At 46.6% G+C, this 15329-nt stretch overlaps 2 protein-coding genes across 2 annotated transcripts; one reads left to right on the plus strand and one right to left on the minus strand.

Moving 5' to 3' along the window:
* Positions 1-4866: 4866 nt before the first annotated feature.
* Positions 4867-11785, minus strand: LOC139177968 (uncharacterized). The gene is made up of 4 exons (XM_070774475.1): positions 11678-11785; positions 11266-11580; positions 10918-11127; positions 4867-7662 (listed from the first exon to the last, which is right to left on the minus strand). Exons 1-4 carry the CDS (start codon positions 11783-11785, stop codon positions 7609-7611), a joined length of 687 nt encoding a protein of 228 aa, XP_070630576.1. The 3' UTR covers positions 4867-7608.
* CCNO (cyclin O) lies at positions 11647-13968 on the plus strand. The gene is made up of 3 exons (XM_070774678.1): positions 11647-12170; positions 12808-12993; positions 13460-13968. Exons 1-3 carry the CDS (start codon positions 11787-11789, stop codon positions 13943-13945), a joined length of 1056 nt encoding a protein of 351 aa, XP_070630779.1. The 5' UTR covers positions 11647-11786; the 3' UTR covers positions 13946-13968.
* The last annotated feature ends 1361 nt before the right edge of the window (positions 13969-15329 follow it).

Genomic DNA, 15329 nt, shown 5'->3' on the forward strand with positions numbered 1-15329 from the left:
TCCAAATTTGCTGGCATATTGAGTGAAGCACTTTCACAGCATCATCTTTCAGGATTTGGAATAGCTCACCTGTAATTCCATCACCTCCACTAGCTTTGTTCGTAGTGATGCTTCCTAAGGCCCACTTGACTTCACATTCCAGAATGTCTGGCTCTAGGTGAGTGATCACACCATTGTGATTATCTGGGTCGTGAAGATCTTTTTTGTACAGTTCTTCGGTGTATTCTTGCCAACTCTTCTTAATATCTTCTGCTTCTGTTAGGTCCATACCATTTCTGTCCTTTATTGAGCTCATCTTTGCATGAAATATTCCTTTGGTATCTCTGATTTTCTTGAAGAGATCCCTAGTCTTTCCCATTCTGTTGTTTTCCTCTATTTCTTTGCATTGATCACTGAGGAAGGCTTTCTTATCTCTTCTTGCTATTCTTTGGAACTCTGAATTCAGATGCTTATATCTTTCCTTTTCTCCTTTGCTTTTCGCTTCTCTTCTTTTCACAGCTATTTGTAAGGCCTCCCCAGACAGCCATTTTGCTTTTTTACATTTCTTTTCTATGGGAATGGTCTTGATCCCTGTCTCCTATACAATGTCACGAACCTCATTCCATAGTTCATCAGGCACTCTATCTATCAGATCTAGGCCCTTAAATCTATTTCTCACTTCCACTGTATAATCATAAGGGATTTGATTTAGGTCATACCTGAATGGTCTAGTGGTTTTCCCTACTTTCTTCAATATAAGTCTGAATTTGGCAATAAGGAGTTCATGGTCTGAGCCACAGTCAGCTCCGGCCGGGAGGAGCTACCCCACGCCCCTAAGCCCGAGGCCAAGGGTGGTGGCTGGGAGGACCAACCCCACGTCCAAGGAGCCATGGCTGCGCCAGCGCAGGAGGGCCTAGAAGAGCTATCCCACATTGAAGGTCAGGAAGGGCCACGGTGAGGAGATACCCCTCGTCCAAGGTAAGGAGCAATAGCTGCGCTTTGCTGGAGCAGCCGTGAAGAGATACCCCATGCCCAAAGTAAGAGAAACCCAAGTAAGACGGTAGGTGTTGCAAGAGGGCATCAGAGGGCAAACACACTGAAACCATACTCACAAAAAACTAGTCAATCTAATCACACTAGGACCACAGCCTTGTCTAACTCAATGAGACTAAGCCATGCCCATGGGGCAACCCAAGACGGGCGGGTCATGATGGAGAGATTTGACAGAATGTGGTCCACTGGAGAAGGGAACAGCAAACCACTTCAGTATTCTTGCCTTGAGAACCCCATGAACAGTATGAAAAGACAAAATGATAGGATACTGAAAGAGGAACTCCCCAGGTCAGTAGGGGCCCAATATGCTACTGGAGATCAGTGGAGAAATAACTCCAGAAAGAATGAAGGGATGGAGCCAAAGCAAAAACAATACCCAGCTGTGGATGTGACTGGTGATAGAAGCAAGGTCCGATGCTGTAAAGAGCAATATTGCATAGGAACCTGGAATGTCAGGTCCATGAAGCAAGGCAAATTGGAAGTGGTCAAACAAGAGATGGCAAGAATGAATGTCGACAGTCTAGGAATCAGCAAACTGAAATGGACTGGAATGGGTGAATTTAACTCAGATGACCATTATGTCTACTACTGTGGGCAGGAATCCCTCAGAAGAAATGGAGTGGCCATCATGGTCAACAAAAGAGTCCGAAATGCAGTACTTGGATGCAATCTCAAAAATGACAGAATGATCTCTGTTCGTTTCCAAGGCAAACCATTCAATATCACAGTAATCCAAGTCTATGCCCCAACCAGTAACGCTGAAGAAGCTGAAGTTGAACGGTTCTATGAAGACCTACAAGACCTTTTAGAACTAACACCCAAAAAAGATGTCCTTTTCATTATAGGGGACTGGAATGCAAAAGTAGGAAGTCAAGAAACACCTGGAGTAACAGGCAAATTTGGCCTTGGAATACACAATGCAGCAGGGCAAAGACTAATAGAGTTTTGCCAAGAAAATGCACTGGTCTTAACAAACAGCCTCTTCCAACAACATTAGAGAAGACTCTATACATAGACATCACCAGATGGTCAACATTGAAATCTCTCTCTCTCTCTCTCTCTCTCTCTCTCTCTCTCTCTCTCTCTCTCTCTATATATATATATATATATATATATATGAAAAGCAGAGACATTATTTTGTCAACAAAGGTCCGTCTAGTCAAGGCTATGGTTTTTCCAGTGGTCATGTATGGATGTGAGAGTTGGACTATAAAGAAAACTGAGCGCCGAAGAACTGATACTTTTGAACTGTGGTGTTGGAGAAGACTCTTGAGAGTCCTCTGGACTGCAAGGAGATCCAACCAGTCCATTCTAAAGGAGATCAGTCCTGGGTGTTCATTGGAAGGACTGATGTTGAAGCTGAAACTCCATTCCTTTGGCCACCTGATGCGAAGAGCTGAGTCATTTGAAAAGACTCTGATGCTGGGAAAGATTGAGGGCAGGAGGAGAAGGGGACGACAGAGGATGAGATGGCTGGATGGCATCACCGACTCAATGGACATGGGTTTGGGTGGACTCCCGGAGTTGATGATGGACAGGGAGGCCCCTTGTGCTGTGGTTCATGGGGTCACAAAGAGTTGGATACAACTGAGCGACTGAACTTTACTGACATAGTATATCCTAGTGTGTGTGTATATATATATACACACACATATATGTATGAAGAGCTTGATTTTGTTAATAAAAAGTACATATAAAAACATATTATGTATTGTATGTATGTGTTTAGATGTTTACACACAAGTAACTGAAAGATATATACTGTAATGTCAGTGTTTTCTCTTATAAAATTGTAATCATAAAATTCTCTATTCATTATGAGATTTTTCTAATTGTACTGCAATAAACATGCATTACTTTTCTAATCAGAAGCACATAATAAATGTTATTAATGAGAAAGCATGAGGCCAGGCTCAGGGCATACACTGAATGAACACTGGGAGATGAGCTGAAAAGCATTTCTGGTCAGTATCAGCCATATTAGAGGAAAGAGTACATGCTACTGTCTCTCCTCTTCCTGGAAAACCTAGCTACTTAAGAATGACTGTATATCTCCAAAATAAGTTAGGCAAGTTCTCTAAACATGTTACTTTGGAGAAAAACAGTTTTCACAGTTCTATGTGAAACTTGTATTGAACATATCACCAAAAAGACAACCTCTAACTGGTCTTTGCATTACAAATTTTTTTACACATATACATTCTTTTTAAATATTCTTTTCCATTATGGTTTATCACAGGATCCTGAGTATGATTCCCTGTGCTATACATTAGGACCTTGTTGTTTATCCTCAAGTTACAAGCTGATGTTACTATATAGGACACAACGTCTGCAGACAAAATGTCTGGAACACATTGAGAGCACAATGTCCGGAACAAAAGCCAGATTTTCCACAAATGATTCACACGTGTATACCTCAAAGCTGATACATAAACAGCAGACATAATCAACATACAGAAATGCAGATTATAATGCCAAATAAAAATGAAAATTTGTCAGTCTCACCAAAAGTAGTAGAAAACATTTTTCCTGAGGGATATAACTTTTACACCCAGACCTGCCACATGGGGAGAAAATCCATCCATGTGGTCCATTCATTTCAAATCTGCATAGCTGAACTCACTCAGAGACTGGCCGGTGCTCCCAACAGGGCAGCCTAACCTGATGCACGCTGAGTGCCTTTGTTACCTGCAGGCCCTCGGTGCCTTTTCTCATAAATTCTGAGAAACATGTGATGAGGTGGCCTTCACCAGCTGCTCTGTTTCGATCTGCAGCCTGTGATTTGACATCCAAGTAGGTGCACTGCATACTGTGCCCTTCAGCCTTCCTCTTTGTTGCTTTTCAACAGGACCAGCTTTGCTTTACTTTTGGGACAGGTGGTTGTTTCCCCAGGGACTGAAGACACTAATTGCTACCCTCTTTGTTTTCTGTGTGGTAGAGAAAGAAGAGATATGATAGATCTGCCCTATCCAACAGAGAAACCTGAGCTTATGTTAACACAGGATGCCCCACTGGAGAGAAGGAAGCTCTCCTTTAGAGCAGCGGCCCAGGGTGCATTCAAAGTCTTCTCTTAGTTCTTCATTTGTTGTTGTTTTTTCGCTCAGTCATGTCCAACTCTTTTGTGACCTCGCTGATTATAACCCACCAGGCTTCTCTGTCCATGGGATTTTCCAGGTAAGAATACTGGAGTGGATTGACATTTTCTTCTCCAGGAGACTTTCCCAACTCGGGGATTGAACCTGTGTCTTCTGCATTGGCAGGTCAATTCTTTATCACTGAGCCACCTAGGAAGCCCTGCTGCTGCTAAGTCACATCAGTCGTGTCTGACTCTGTGCAACCCCATAGACCGCAGCCCACTAGGCTCCTGTCCCTGGGGTTCTCCAGGCAACAATACTGGAGTGGGTTGCCATTTTCTTCCCCAATGCATGAAAGTGAAAAGTGAAAGTGAAGTCGCTCAGTCGAGTCCGACTCTTCGAGATCCCATGGACTGTAGCCTACCAGACTCCTCCGTTCATGAGATTTCCCAGGCAAGAGTACTGGAGTGGGGTGCCATTGCCTTCTCCTAGTTCTCCCTTATTGTTGTTCAGTCACCAAGCTATGTCTTTGCAACCCCGTGCCCTGCAGCACAGCAGGCTTCCCTATCCTTTCCTATCTCCCAGAGTTTGCTCTAAGTTCTCCCTTAGTGGTTAGTAAATATAGAACAGGGAGTTCCCTGGCAGTCCAGGAGTTGAGATTTTGCCTTCCAATGAGGGGGTGCGGGTTTGACCCCAGTTAGAGAGCTAAGATCCCACAAGCCTTGTGGCCAAAAACAAACAACCACCAAAACACAAAACAGAAACAATAATGTAACAAATTTAATGGAGACTTTAAAAAAAATGGTCCACATCAAAAAAATCTTTAAAACAAATAAGGAAACAAACAATAAATAAATATAGAACAGCATCAGGATGAATGTCCAATCTAGAGTCGCAGACTTGGGTTTAAGGCCTGGTATTCCATTACTAGTTGTGAATCTTTAAGCAAGCTCCTTAACCTCTCTAAAGATTCTCTCATCTGGAAAACGGGGACAGGAACTGTACCTAGCTCATACAGTTCAGGCAATGGTTAAATGCTACAACAAATAGAAGTTCAACCTAACAAAGCATGAGAACTCAGTGCATGTTGGCAATAACAGGGTCTTACAGGACGTGGCTCTATTCCCAGTTTTACTTCACCTGCTCATCCCCTCACCCCAACTCCAGTTACACTGGGCTCTTCGCTATTCCTCCTCACGTGGGACTTGCTCATACCTCAGGGCCTTTTGCACCAGCTATCCTATCTGGCTAGGGTGCTTTCCCCTCTATTCCCCTCTGACCGACCACCCACTTCTTAGAGGTCTCTGCTCCAAGCCTCCCAATGAGCTTTACGTGACCAACTTGTTTAATCCTGCAACTCTTAATGCCCCGTCCCTATACCGTTTGTCTCTCCTTGCACCGCCATCCTGTATAAGCTCCACAAAGGCAGGGATGTCTGTCGGTTGTGTTTGCTGATATAATCCAAGATCCAAAACAAAAGCCCCATATATGAAGCAATACAACTTTGCTCCCAGAATACCCAGGCCTTGTCTCATTCTTACCCGCTCTTGTCTAATGTCCACATATGACACTATGGCCACCTTTCAGGCCTCTCCTAAGGGCCCCGCTTTGTAACTTTCCATTCATCTGTGTATGAAAAATGCCATTTAAAAAACAGATTTATACTACTCTTTCAGTTGTTCTCAATGCCCACTTCTGACTCAGGTCCTGCAAGCACAGGCGGCTGCTAGAGACCACCCACCTCAATATTACATCTTCCTTCTCGTATGTGGCAAAATGACATACACTTTACAGAAGAAAACTTCTTAAATGTTATCCAAGGTGATGCTTATTTAGAGGGTTATATCTCTAATTCAGCACTTCAAAGATCAGCCTCAGATTTCAAATGCAGTCCAGTGGAACTGTAATATGAATAGCAGCCTCCTTGCCCCTTGCAACTATAAACATACATCAACATATAGGTCAGCTATATATGAGATAGTATATATATGTAATACATATATGTATCAACACACTGAATGACATGTTTTATTTTCTTCAGCCAACCTGGATGGCAAAATAACCCACATACTTTAGCTAGGAAAATTCATAATTATACCAGCAGGTAACTCATATTGAGCACTAAATGAGCACATTATATGCTTTATCTCATCCTCACAACAATTTTTTTAATGCTTAAAATTATTTAAGTGGCAAATGTCATGCCATTTATTTTTAATGATAATGATGGAACAAAAGAATGTAGTATTAATACATACTGTTGTTCAGTCGCTAAGTTGTGTACGACTCTGTGGCCTCAAGAACTGTGAAAAACCAGACTTGTGTGTCCTCCACTATCTCCCAGAGTTTGCTCAAATTCATGTCCATTGAGTCAGTGATGCTCTAATCGTCTCATCCTCTGCCACCCTCTTCTCCGTTTGCCTTCAGTCTTTCACATCAGGGTCTTTTTAAGTGAGTTGGCTCTTTGCATCAAGTGGCCACAGTATTGAACTTAAGTATTGGGATACTCTTACTACCACTTTTTTTTAAGAGACTTTAACATTTCATTACCAAATGATAAAACAATTAGAAAATAAGCAAGGATATAGAATTCCATAACACCATCAAACACAGAATCTACATTGATAGAACAATAAAACCAATAACAGCAAAATACACATTATTTTCAAATTCCCATAGAATACATACTAAGATAGATCACATTCCGGCCACAAAATAAATCCCAACATTTAAAAGAATTGAAATCACACTAGAATTGACTACCTCATTGTTTTTTAACAGCTGTGGAAGCTGAGGAATAAAGAGGTTTTGAATAACTTGCCCCTCTTTACAGAGTTTGTGCACTGCATACCAAGGCTTCAAATCCAACGAGTTGGACTCGAGAATCAAAAGCTATTAACCATTATATGCTACCACCTGTGCCGGGCCGATTGCCACAGATGGATGTGAATTGGGAGAAAGAGTACATGCATGCACGAGGAAAGAAGCACTTGAGCATGTGTACTAAACCCTTAATGAACTGGTAACTGGCAAAGCACCAAGAAGGCAGGTAACAGGTGTGGACATTTAGACGTGTTAGTAAAATGTCTGGATTTTTTAAAAGGTGCTGAAAATTCCTGCCCTTTGTTTACTAAATACCAGCAAAACTTGTCTGGTTTCAAGTACCTTAAATACTTCTCAATTTGGGCACTTACATACATGAATAGAAAATAGTCTTAAGCCAATATTTTTAAGGTTTTCCAGGTGGTGCTAGTGGTGAAGAACCTACCTGCCAACTCAGGAGACATGAGAGACATGGGTTCGATCCCTGGGTCAGGAAGATCCCCTGGAAAAGGAAATGGCAACCCTCTCCAGTATTCTTGCCTGGAGAATATTTTTAGTGACATCAAAACTGAGTTTAAGATTCATGTGAGGTGCTAACAAAGTTGTCCATATCTAAGTAGCAACCCACTTGCTTTGTTTGCTGAAACAAGGTATTGCCAGGAAATGCCATCTTCCCCCTTCAGTCTCCCATCCTAGACCTGGGGCAGTGTGAGGTTAGGGGCTTTGATGGAAGCTAAAATGAAAAAAAAAAAGATAAGATTGGTTCCATTATATTAATACTCACTTGCAAATTTCATAAACAACACCTGAAAATAAGCAGGGTCAAATCTTGGCTAAGCAGTTTTCATCATAGCAGCCTGGGTTTAATTAGGTTTTACGTTTTTAAAGTAATTTAGATTTACCTAATGCCCTTAAGATGTACTGGGCCCAGGTCCCAGAAAGATTAACAAGCAGAAATTAATTTTAGAGACTCTTCATAGGAAAAATAGAACACCCTCAGCTTGAACTACAATTACTGTACCTAAAGGCCTCCAGTTTCGCTTCCTCCAATCCATTTCCCACACATCAGAATAATATTTTTCTAAAACAAAAGGCAGATCATGTCTCTTCCTTGGTCAAGCACCTTCAGTGGCTTCGCTCCAGGTAAAGTCTAAACATTTAACGTAGACTACAAGGAATTGCATGATCTTGCTATTGAAGTTGTAGTTGTTTAGTTGCGAAGTCGTGTCTGGCTCTTTTATAACCCTGTGGACTGTAGCCTGCCAGGATTCCTCTGTCCATGGGATTTCCCAGGCAAGAATACTAGAGTGCCTTGCCATTTCCTTGGCATTTCCAGGGGATCTTTCCAACCCAGGGATCAAACCCGTCTCTCCTGCACTGCAGGCGGATTGTTTACCACCAGGGAAGCCCATTGAAGGAGTAGAGCATTGTGATTACGGAGCAAAGAGTTAGGCTGTCTCCATTTGAATCCTAGTTCTGCCATTTACTATCTTCATGATCCTTTCTGTCTATGCTTCAGTTTTTCTTCTCTGTAAAATGAGGATAATAATATACTCTATCTCATAGCGTTTTGAAGAGTAAGTATTATATATGCATATATAGATAGATAGATACAGAGAGAGAGCATGCACACAACACAGTACCTGGCACATAAAAAGTTTTATATAAATATTAGCTACTATCTCTTATCTCCCCTATTCTCTTCCCTTCCCCCCAACTCTGTGTTCCAGCCATTCTGCATCTGATAGGCCTGAGAATGTCTCCAGAATCATTCTTCCAGACCTTCCCACATCCTGCTTCTCTATTTGAAATACTTGCGGCCAAATCTCCCTTCTATCTTCTTTCCACCCGCATCCTTCTATCTTTGCCTAACCACCACTTGCTTTGGGAAACCTTTCCAGTCCAGACCAGTTTTTTCTACCATGGGCTTCCACAGCTCCAGGCAGGACTGCCAGAGGTTAGAAGGTCCGGTTAAAATTGAATGTCAGTTAAACAACAAATACTCTTCTAGCATAAGTAAACCCCATGCAATATTTGGATTTTGGATAAAGAACGAACAATTTCTCAATATAACTATGTACAATGCAATATTTGAGACACACTACACATTTATTCATCTGACATTCGAATTTAACTGGGAGTCCTGTATTTCATCTGTCCACCTCACACGCAGGCGATCCTCAAATGTCACCCTTACTACACTTTAGTAATTTTAAAAGAAGACAAGTGGTTTTGTTACCCAGATGGAGTGTGAAATCTGTGAGGGCAGGGCCTGGGCAGCCTTGCTCACTGTTTTGGACCAGGCATGGCAGGTATCCCACAAATACATGCCTGGCAGGCAGGCATGGCCTGAGGAGTACAGCCATCAGGCCAAAGCTCAGGCACCCCCTATTACCAGTTAACTCTAATAACAGGCAAACTCTCTAGGAGGACAAAGCATTTCAACAGGTACCATTAATCTCATGTCCTCAGGTGGATAAAATGGTGGTACTGCTTTTCAGAGTATTGCCAGTGTGATAGTACTGACTCCCCAAGGACAGTTTTAAGATGACCCTACTATTTTATATTCAAAAAAGGACTGCGTTTTCTCACCTTTTTCACTTGACTCTTTTTTGTCAGTTGTTGTTGTGTTTGTTTGTTTGTTTGTTTGTTTATGTGGACCCCTTGTAAAGTCTTTATTGAATTTGTTACAATATTGTTTTGGTTTCAGTTTTCTGGCTGCAGGGCCTTTGGGATCTTAGTTCCCTGACCAGGGATTGAACCCGCACCTGCATTAGAAGGTGAAGTCTTAACCACTGGACCACCAGGAAAGTCTCAAATGTTTTTGTTTTTCTTTCTTTTCTTTTTCTTTTTTTGTGACATCACATGACTTGCGTGATTTTAGTTCCCTGACCAGGGATTGAACCCAGGACCCCAGCAGAACAACAGCAGAGTCCTAACCACTGGACCACCAGGGAATTCCTCACTTGACTTTTAAGGCAAGTATTAATACCCACATCTAACAGATGGGGAAACAGAGGCTCTGAGAAGGTAAGCAACTGCTCCAAGATGACCAATAAACGGGAGCAACCATTTTGACCCTAGGACCATGTGCTCTTCCCCCCGTACCACATGGCCATCTGGGCCAATGTAAAGAATCAGAATCTTTATGTTCTTCCTCTTCTCCTAGACACCCTCTCAAAGAAGAAGTCTGATACCTGACTCCTCTCCAAAGATTTAATTGCTCCTTCTAAAAAAGATTCCCCAACAACAGCCTGAGAGGAGACAAGGAGGCCTGGCATCTGCATTTTGAAATGCAAGTCTTAACTAATCTCTCATGTTATAAATGACACTATTTAGGTCTGAAGACTAAAGACCTTGCTAGGAAATAGGAGTAACACTGACCAGAACCTGAAACCTGTCCCTTTTCTTTTACCTGAATCTCTAGAAGACATCACCCCACATATTTCTGGGAACAAGGATTTACACCTTGATTACATATATCTGTTAGCTTTCTTCTGGAATGAAAATGGCAGAATCTGCTCTCAATACAGCACCTAGTAACTCATCTCTTGAAGCACTGCAAAATTCATCAGCCAGAGGGTATGCAGGCTTTCTGCCACTGGGAGATGCCTGTAAGGCTGACTAGATGCTATTTGTGCCTCTTGTCCCAAAGGATCTGAGCCCCTTAAGAAGATTCACTCAGGCCAGAGAAGCACTGTCCTCTCTACCAGGACAAGCTGCCGTCTAATCCAGTCTTTCTCGCCAGGACGCTCCTAGCCTCCCCAACCTCAGTTCTTCTCTAAGCTTCTGAAGGAAGCTTCCTCAAAGAAAACTTCCATTTTGAAGGAGAAGAAACGGGAAGCACGTTATAACCAAGAAAGATTGGGCCTCCAGGGGCAGAGGGTCAGAAGTTAATGATCTAAAACCTAACAGGCTGTGAGCAATTCAATAAAGCTAGAAATGCAACCCCCAGAGAATACTCAGTTCTTAAACTGCTGCAGCTTACTTGGTTTGGGGAGAAAATACGCAGAAAGTATTCCAGGGCCGGTGGACGCGCTGCTGGAGGTTCCTCGGGCAGTCTTCTGTTAGGAGCGCGAATACCTGCTGGCTGACTGGCTGAACTGGCCCCTGGAGATACAGCAGCAGCGCCCAGGAACCTTCGGAGGCTCTGCTTCCCGGCCCGGCGAAAGGAGAGATACTGACTACTCGGGCCTGCCTAAAACGAAAATCACAAAAGCAATTGAATTATCATTATTGCTTGTATGAGTCACTGAAGAAAACTTCTGTGCTGACCGAATTCTAGCTGGAGGCTTCGTTTGGAGCTGGGAAGTGTGACCTTTACAAAATTACCGACCTGGATTAGAGACAGCATAGAAGGTGCTCGCACGTGTCGAGACCATCTGGTCAAGTTGAGATGCCCTCGGGGAAATCTTTTTCCGGGGCGCACAGTAGAGCCCCTCAGCTGGATTCTGCGTTCACTTGGCCTCACCGCCGCCCCGCCTCTACTCCTACTCCACGCGGCGCGGGCAAATCCCGCCGGCAGCCGGGTGCAGTTGCTCAGGTAACAAGGGATGCGCTGGGGGCCGGGGGCACAAGGCGAGAGCGCTCGGCCCGCGGTAGCTACCCCTCCCCGGTGCAGACGCAGGAGGCTAAATGTGCCAGCTGCGCGCTCGCGAGCGGGTGTTTAGCCCGGAAAGCGCGGGTTCCGTGGGGCTCTCGGCTCAGCCAGTGAGAGGCCAGGGGTGTGGCCGAGGTAACGCGCAGGCCGAGTACTTACGGGCTGGCGGCGAGTCTGGACTGGTATCTGCACTCCCGGGCGCGCGGGTCCACTTTCTCCGCAGCCCGGGAGTCATAGAACGGCCGTCCGACTTCATTATGGTGACCCCCGGCCCCACCAGTCCCACCAGCCCCATGAGCCCCGCCGCCTGGGCTGCGAGGCAGGACGCCCGGAACCTCCGCGCCCCGGTGAAGAAGAGCCGGCGCCCACGCCTACGAAGGAAGCAGCCGCTGCAGCCGCTTAACATAAGCCCACTCCCGGGAGACTCTGGCGTTTGCGACCTGTTCGAGTCCCCCAGCTCCGGCTCGGATGGCACAGATAGCCCCGCCGCGCGAGACTGCAGCCCCGTGCCGGGTGCCGCCCAGCAGCTGGCGCAGCTCGATCTGCAGACCTTCCGCGACTACGGTCAGAGCTGCTACGCCTTCCGCAAGGCGCGGGAAGGCCGCTTCCACCCGCGGGAGTCGCTGGCGCGGCAGCCACAAGTGAGGTGCTGGCGGAGCCAGCTCTCCGCCACCGCTCCTCCTCCTCTCCCGGGCTCTTTCTTTTCCTGTTCTGTCCGCCCTCCGCGGCGCCCCGGCCCTCGCCAGCCCTGCTTCTCTCCCTCCCTCCGCCCGGGTCGGAGCGAGAAAGAGCTTTGAAGGGCCGGGCCATCAGCCTCATTTTACAGATGGAGAAAAGGGGGGCCTGGACGGCCTCAGTGACAGACCCGAGGTCTCCAAACTGGATAGCAGGGACCCGGTAGAATGCAGAGGAGTTACGACAGTTTCTAGGTTCGAGTCCGGACTCCTACCCACCCCGGCAAGTTACTTAACAATCTGAAGCTTGCTTCTTCATTTGCCAAGTGTGGGGACCCTTTGAATTGCTGAGAGGATTACACGAGGTAACGTGTATCCGCACTGGGCACAGCGCCAGGCATGAATCCAGGCGTCCCGGCGCCCAGCCCCGCCTGTGCTCTCCTCAGCGGCGCTGCGCACCTGTTTCCCAGTTTCCAGCACCTCTGGCCTTTTCCTTTGTTTTTCGCCTCCCTCCGGGGACGCTCCGGGTCTTGGTGCCCTGTCCCTTCCACAGTCTCTCTGAGCCCTAGGCTCAGCGGGTCCGCCTCCTTCCTCCCTCTGGCAGGTGACGGCGGAGTCCCGCTGTAAGCTGCTCAGCTGGCTAATCCCCGTGCACCGCCAGTTCGGCCTTTCCTTCGAGTCGCTGTGCCTGACGGTGAACACTCTGGACCGCTTCCTTAGCACCACGCCCGTGGCTGCAGACTGCTTCCAGCTGCTCGGGGTCACTTCTCTGCTCATCGCTTGCAAACAGGTACCTCCTCATGGGGTCTCGGGCTCTCCAGTGCACTAGACTGAACGCTAGGCTCCCTGAACTCATTTTGGCAGAGGTTTGCACATTTACCTACCCCACAGCCTTAACTTCACAACTACCCCCCGCCCCGCCCCGGCCAAACGAACAATCCTTTCACTCAGTACCCAAAGAAAAAAGCCAAGTCTCCACAGCTCTCCGTAGCCTCTCTATTCTAGTCGCGGGGCGGGGGGCGGTGGGGGGGTGGGGGTGGAAATCTGCCAAATTTCTCAAACCTGTTTTCTGCGCGACGGTAATTAGAGAAACTGCGCAGAAAATATACCCCAGACAACTACAGTGGAAGTATGGAGAGAGGAAGCCCCCACATATCTCTCTGGAAGGGATGGGGGGAGTCCTGGTTCGCCTGGGGCGGGGGAGGGCTTTGGCCCCGGATGCTGCACAACTAGGGCTGAGTGTCTTTGTGTTACAGGTGGAGGTGCACCCGCCTCGCGTGAAGCAGCTTCTGGCCCTGTGCTGCGGTGCCTTCTCCAGGCAGCAGCTCTGCAACCTCGAATGCATCGTGCTGCACAAACTGCATTTCAGCCTGGGCGCTCCCACCATCAGCTTCTTCCTGGAGCATTTCACGCACGCGCGCGTGGAGGCCGGGCAGGCCGAGGTCTCCGAAGCCCTGGAAGCGCAAGCCTTGGCGCGCGGGGTGGCGGAGCTGAGCCTGGCTGACTACGCTTTCACCAGCTACACCCCCTCCCTGCTGGCCATCTGTTGCCTGGCGCTGGCCGACCGTATGCTGCAGCTCCCTCGCCCCATGGACTTGCGCCTGGGCGGGCACCCTGAGGCGGCGCTGCAGGACTGCCTGGGCAAGCTGCAGCTTCTGGTGGCCATAAACGGAACCTCCCTGACTCATATGTTGCCCCTCCAGATCCGAGAGAAGTGCTGCCTGTCCTCGAGCTTGAAATAAAGTAGACCCTTGGTCTCCTTTGATCCCCTCTTGGCTGTTGGACCTTTCCCATTGCGCTGAAAGAGTACAGTACTGACCCAACGAGGGGCTTTCAGGGGTCCCACTTAGTCTCCAGGTCATCCTGCAGGTTGTATAGTGTAAGGTAGTAGCATCTCATTGTTTTGCTAAGAGCACAGGAGAGAAAAGCAAATCTCTCCTCAATAAACAGGCTGTCTTGGTGGTTTATCTGAATATTACAAATGCAAGCATTTGTCCGGAAGAGGGAAGGTGAAAGCAAGGCGAGAATAGAGGTGGTCAGTAACTAAGGAGAGCACCTTCCTCCCTTGGGGCATCTCTGTTTGGAAACACCAGGTCCCTTGAGGTTTCTGTAGCCAGTTACAAGGCGAGTCAGGTTCACTTGTTGGCCTGAAACCAGGGACCCTCTTGTTAGGAAGTTGAAGACTGCTTACTCCTAGAGATTCAAAGGGTGTGGTGGGGTGTGAGACTGAAAATGCACTGCAGCCCATGTTGTTTATGGGGGTGGGAGGGGGAGGGCGAAAAGCACACTGCTGGTGCCCGGAGACGCCAAACTGACAAACTTTGGGACCAGGCAGTGCCACTAGCAAGTAAGAGAGCTACCCTGGTAAATGCCAGATAAGGAAAAATGAAGGCTTTGCAGGCAGTGGTGGCCACTACAAATTGAATCCATTTATCCTGCCATCGCACCGCTTGTCTTATACCTGCTACATGTGAACCCACAGTAACAATATTACAATAGTAACAGCGCTTACATGTACCAGGCACAGTGTTCAGCGTTTGTTGTCTCAATGCCTCCAACAATAGGCGGAGTCTATTATCCCATTTTTCAGAGAAGGACACGGCCACAGAGAGGCTGAACAACAGTGGAGCAGCCAGGATTTGAAAGCAGGGGTCTGAATCCAGAGTCCCACCCTTTGCCACAACACTCAATTTCTCTCACTTACAGGTTTCTGAAAATGCTCAAAAAAGTCTCTTCCCAAGGCAGATGTGGGACAAGTGATCTGCTCAATACCCTCCATTCAATAGGGACTATGGAGAATGTATTTGGAGAGCCAGTACAGTCCCTGCCTCTGGTCATGTTGCAGGAGTCATTTTACAGACGGAAAAGCGAGTTAAAAAAAATGGGACAGAGGCTTGCTGGAGTTCTGACTCCACAGCTGTCCCACCATCTTCATCCTCACTGTTGGGAATCTGCTGTAGGCCCTGAATCTATAGCCTCCTGCAAATTTCTTAACTTGAACCCAAAGGCCAACTGTCACCAGGGCTGTTTTGAAGCTTAAACTAGATTCTTATTAAGTAATATAAAGTAGTGGTTAAACATCTGGGCTCTGAGATCAATTTGCTGGGTGACTTTAAGCAAGTCATA

Source organism: Bos indicus, chromosome 20 (genome assembly GCF_029378745.1).
Source record: "Bos indicus isolate NIAB-ARS_2022 breed Sahiwal x Tharparkar chromosome 20, NIAB-ARS_B.indTharparkar_mat_pri_1.0, whole genome shotgun sequence".
Classification (NCBI taxonomy): Eukaryota; Metazoa; Chordata; class Mammalia; order Artiodactyla; family Bovidae; genus Bos; species Bos indicus.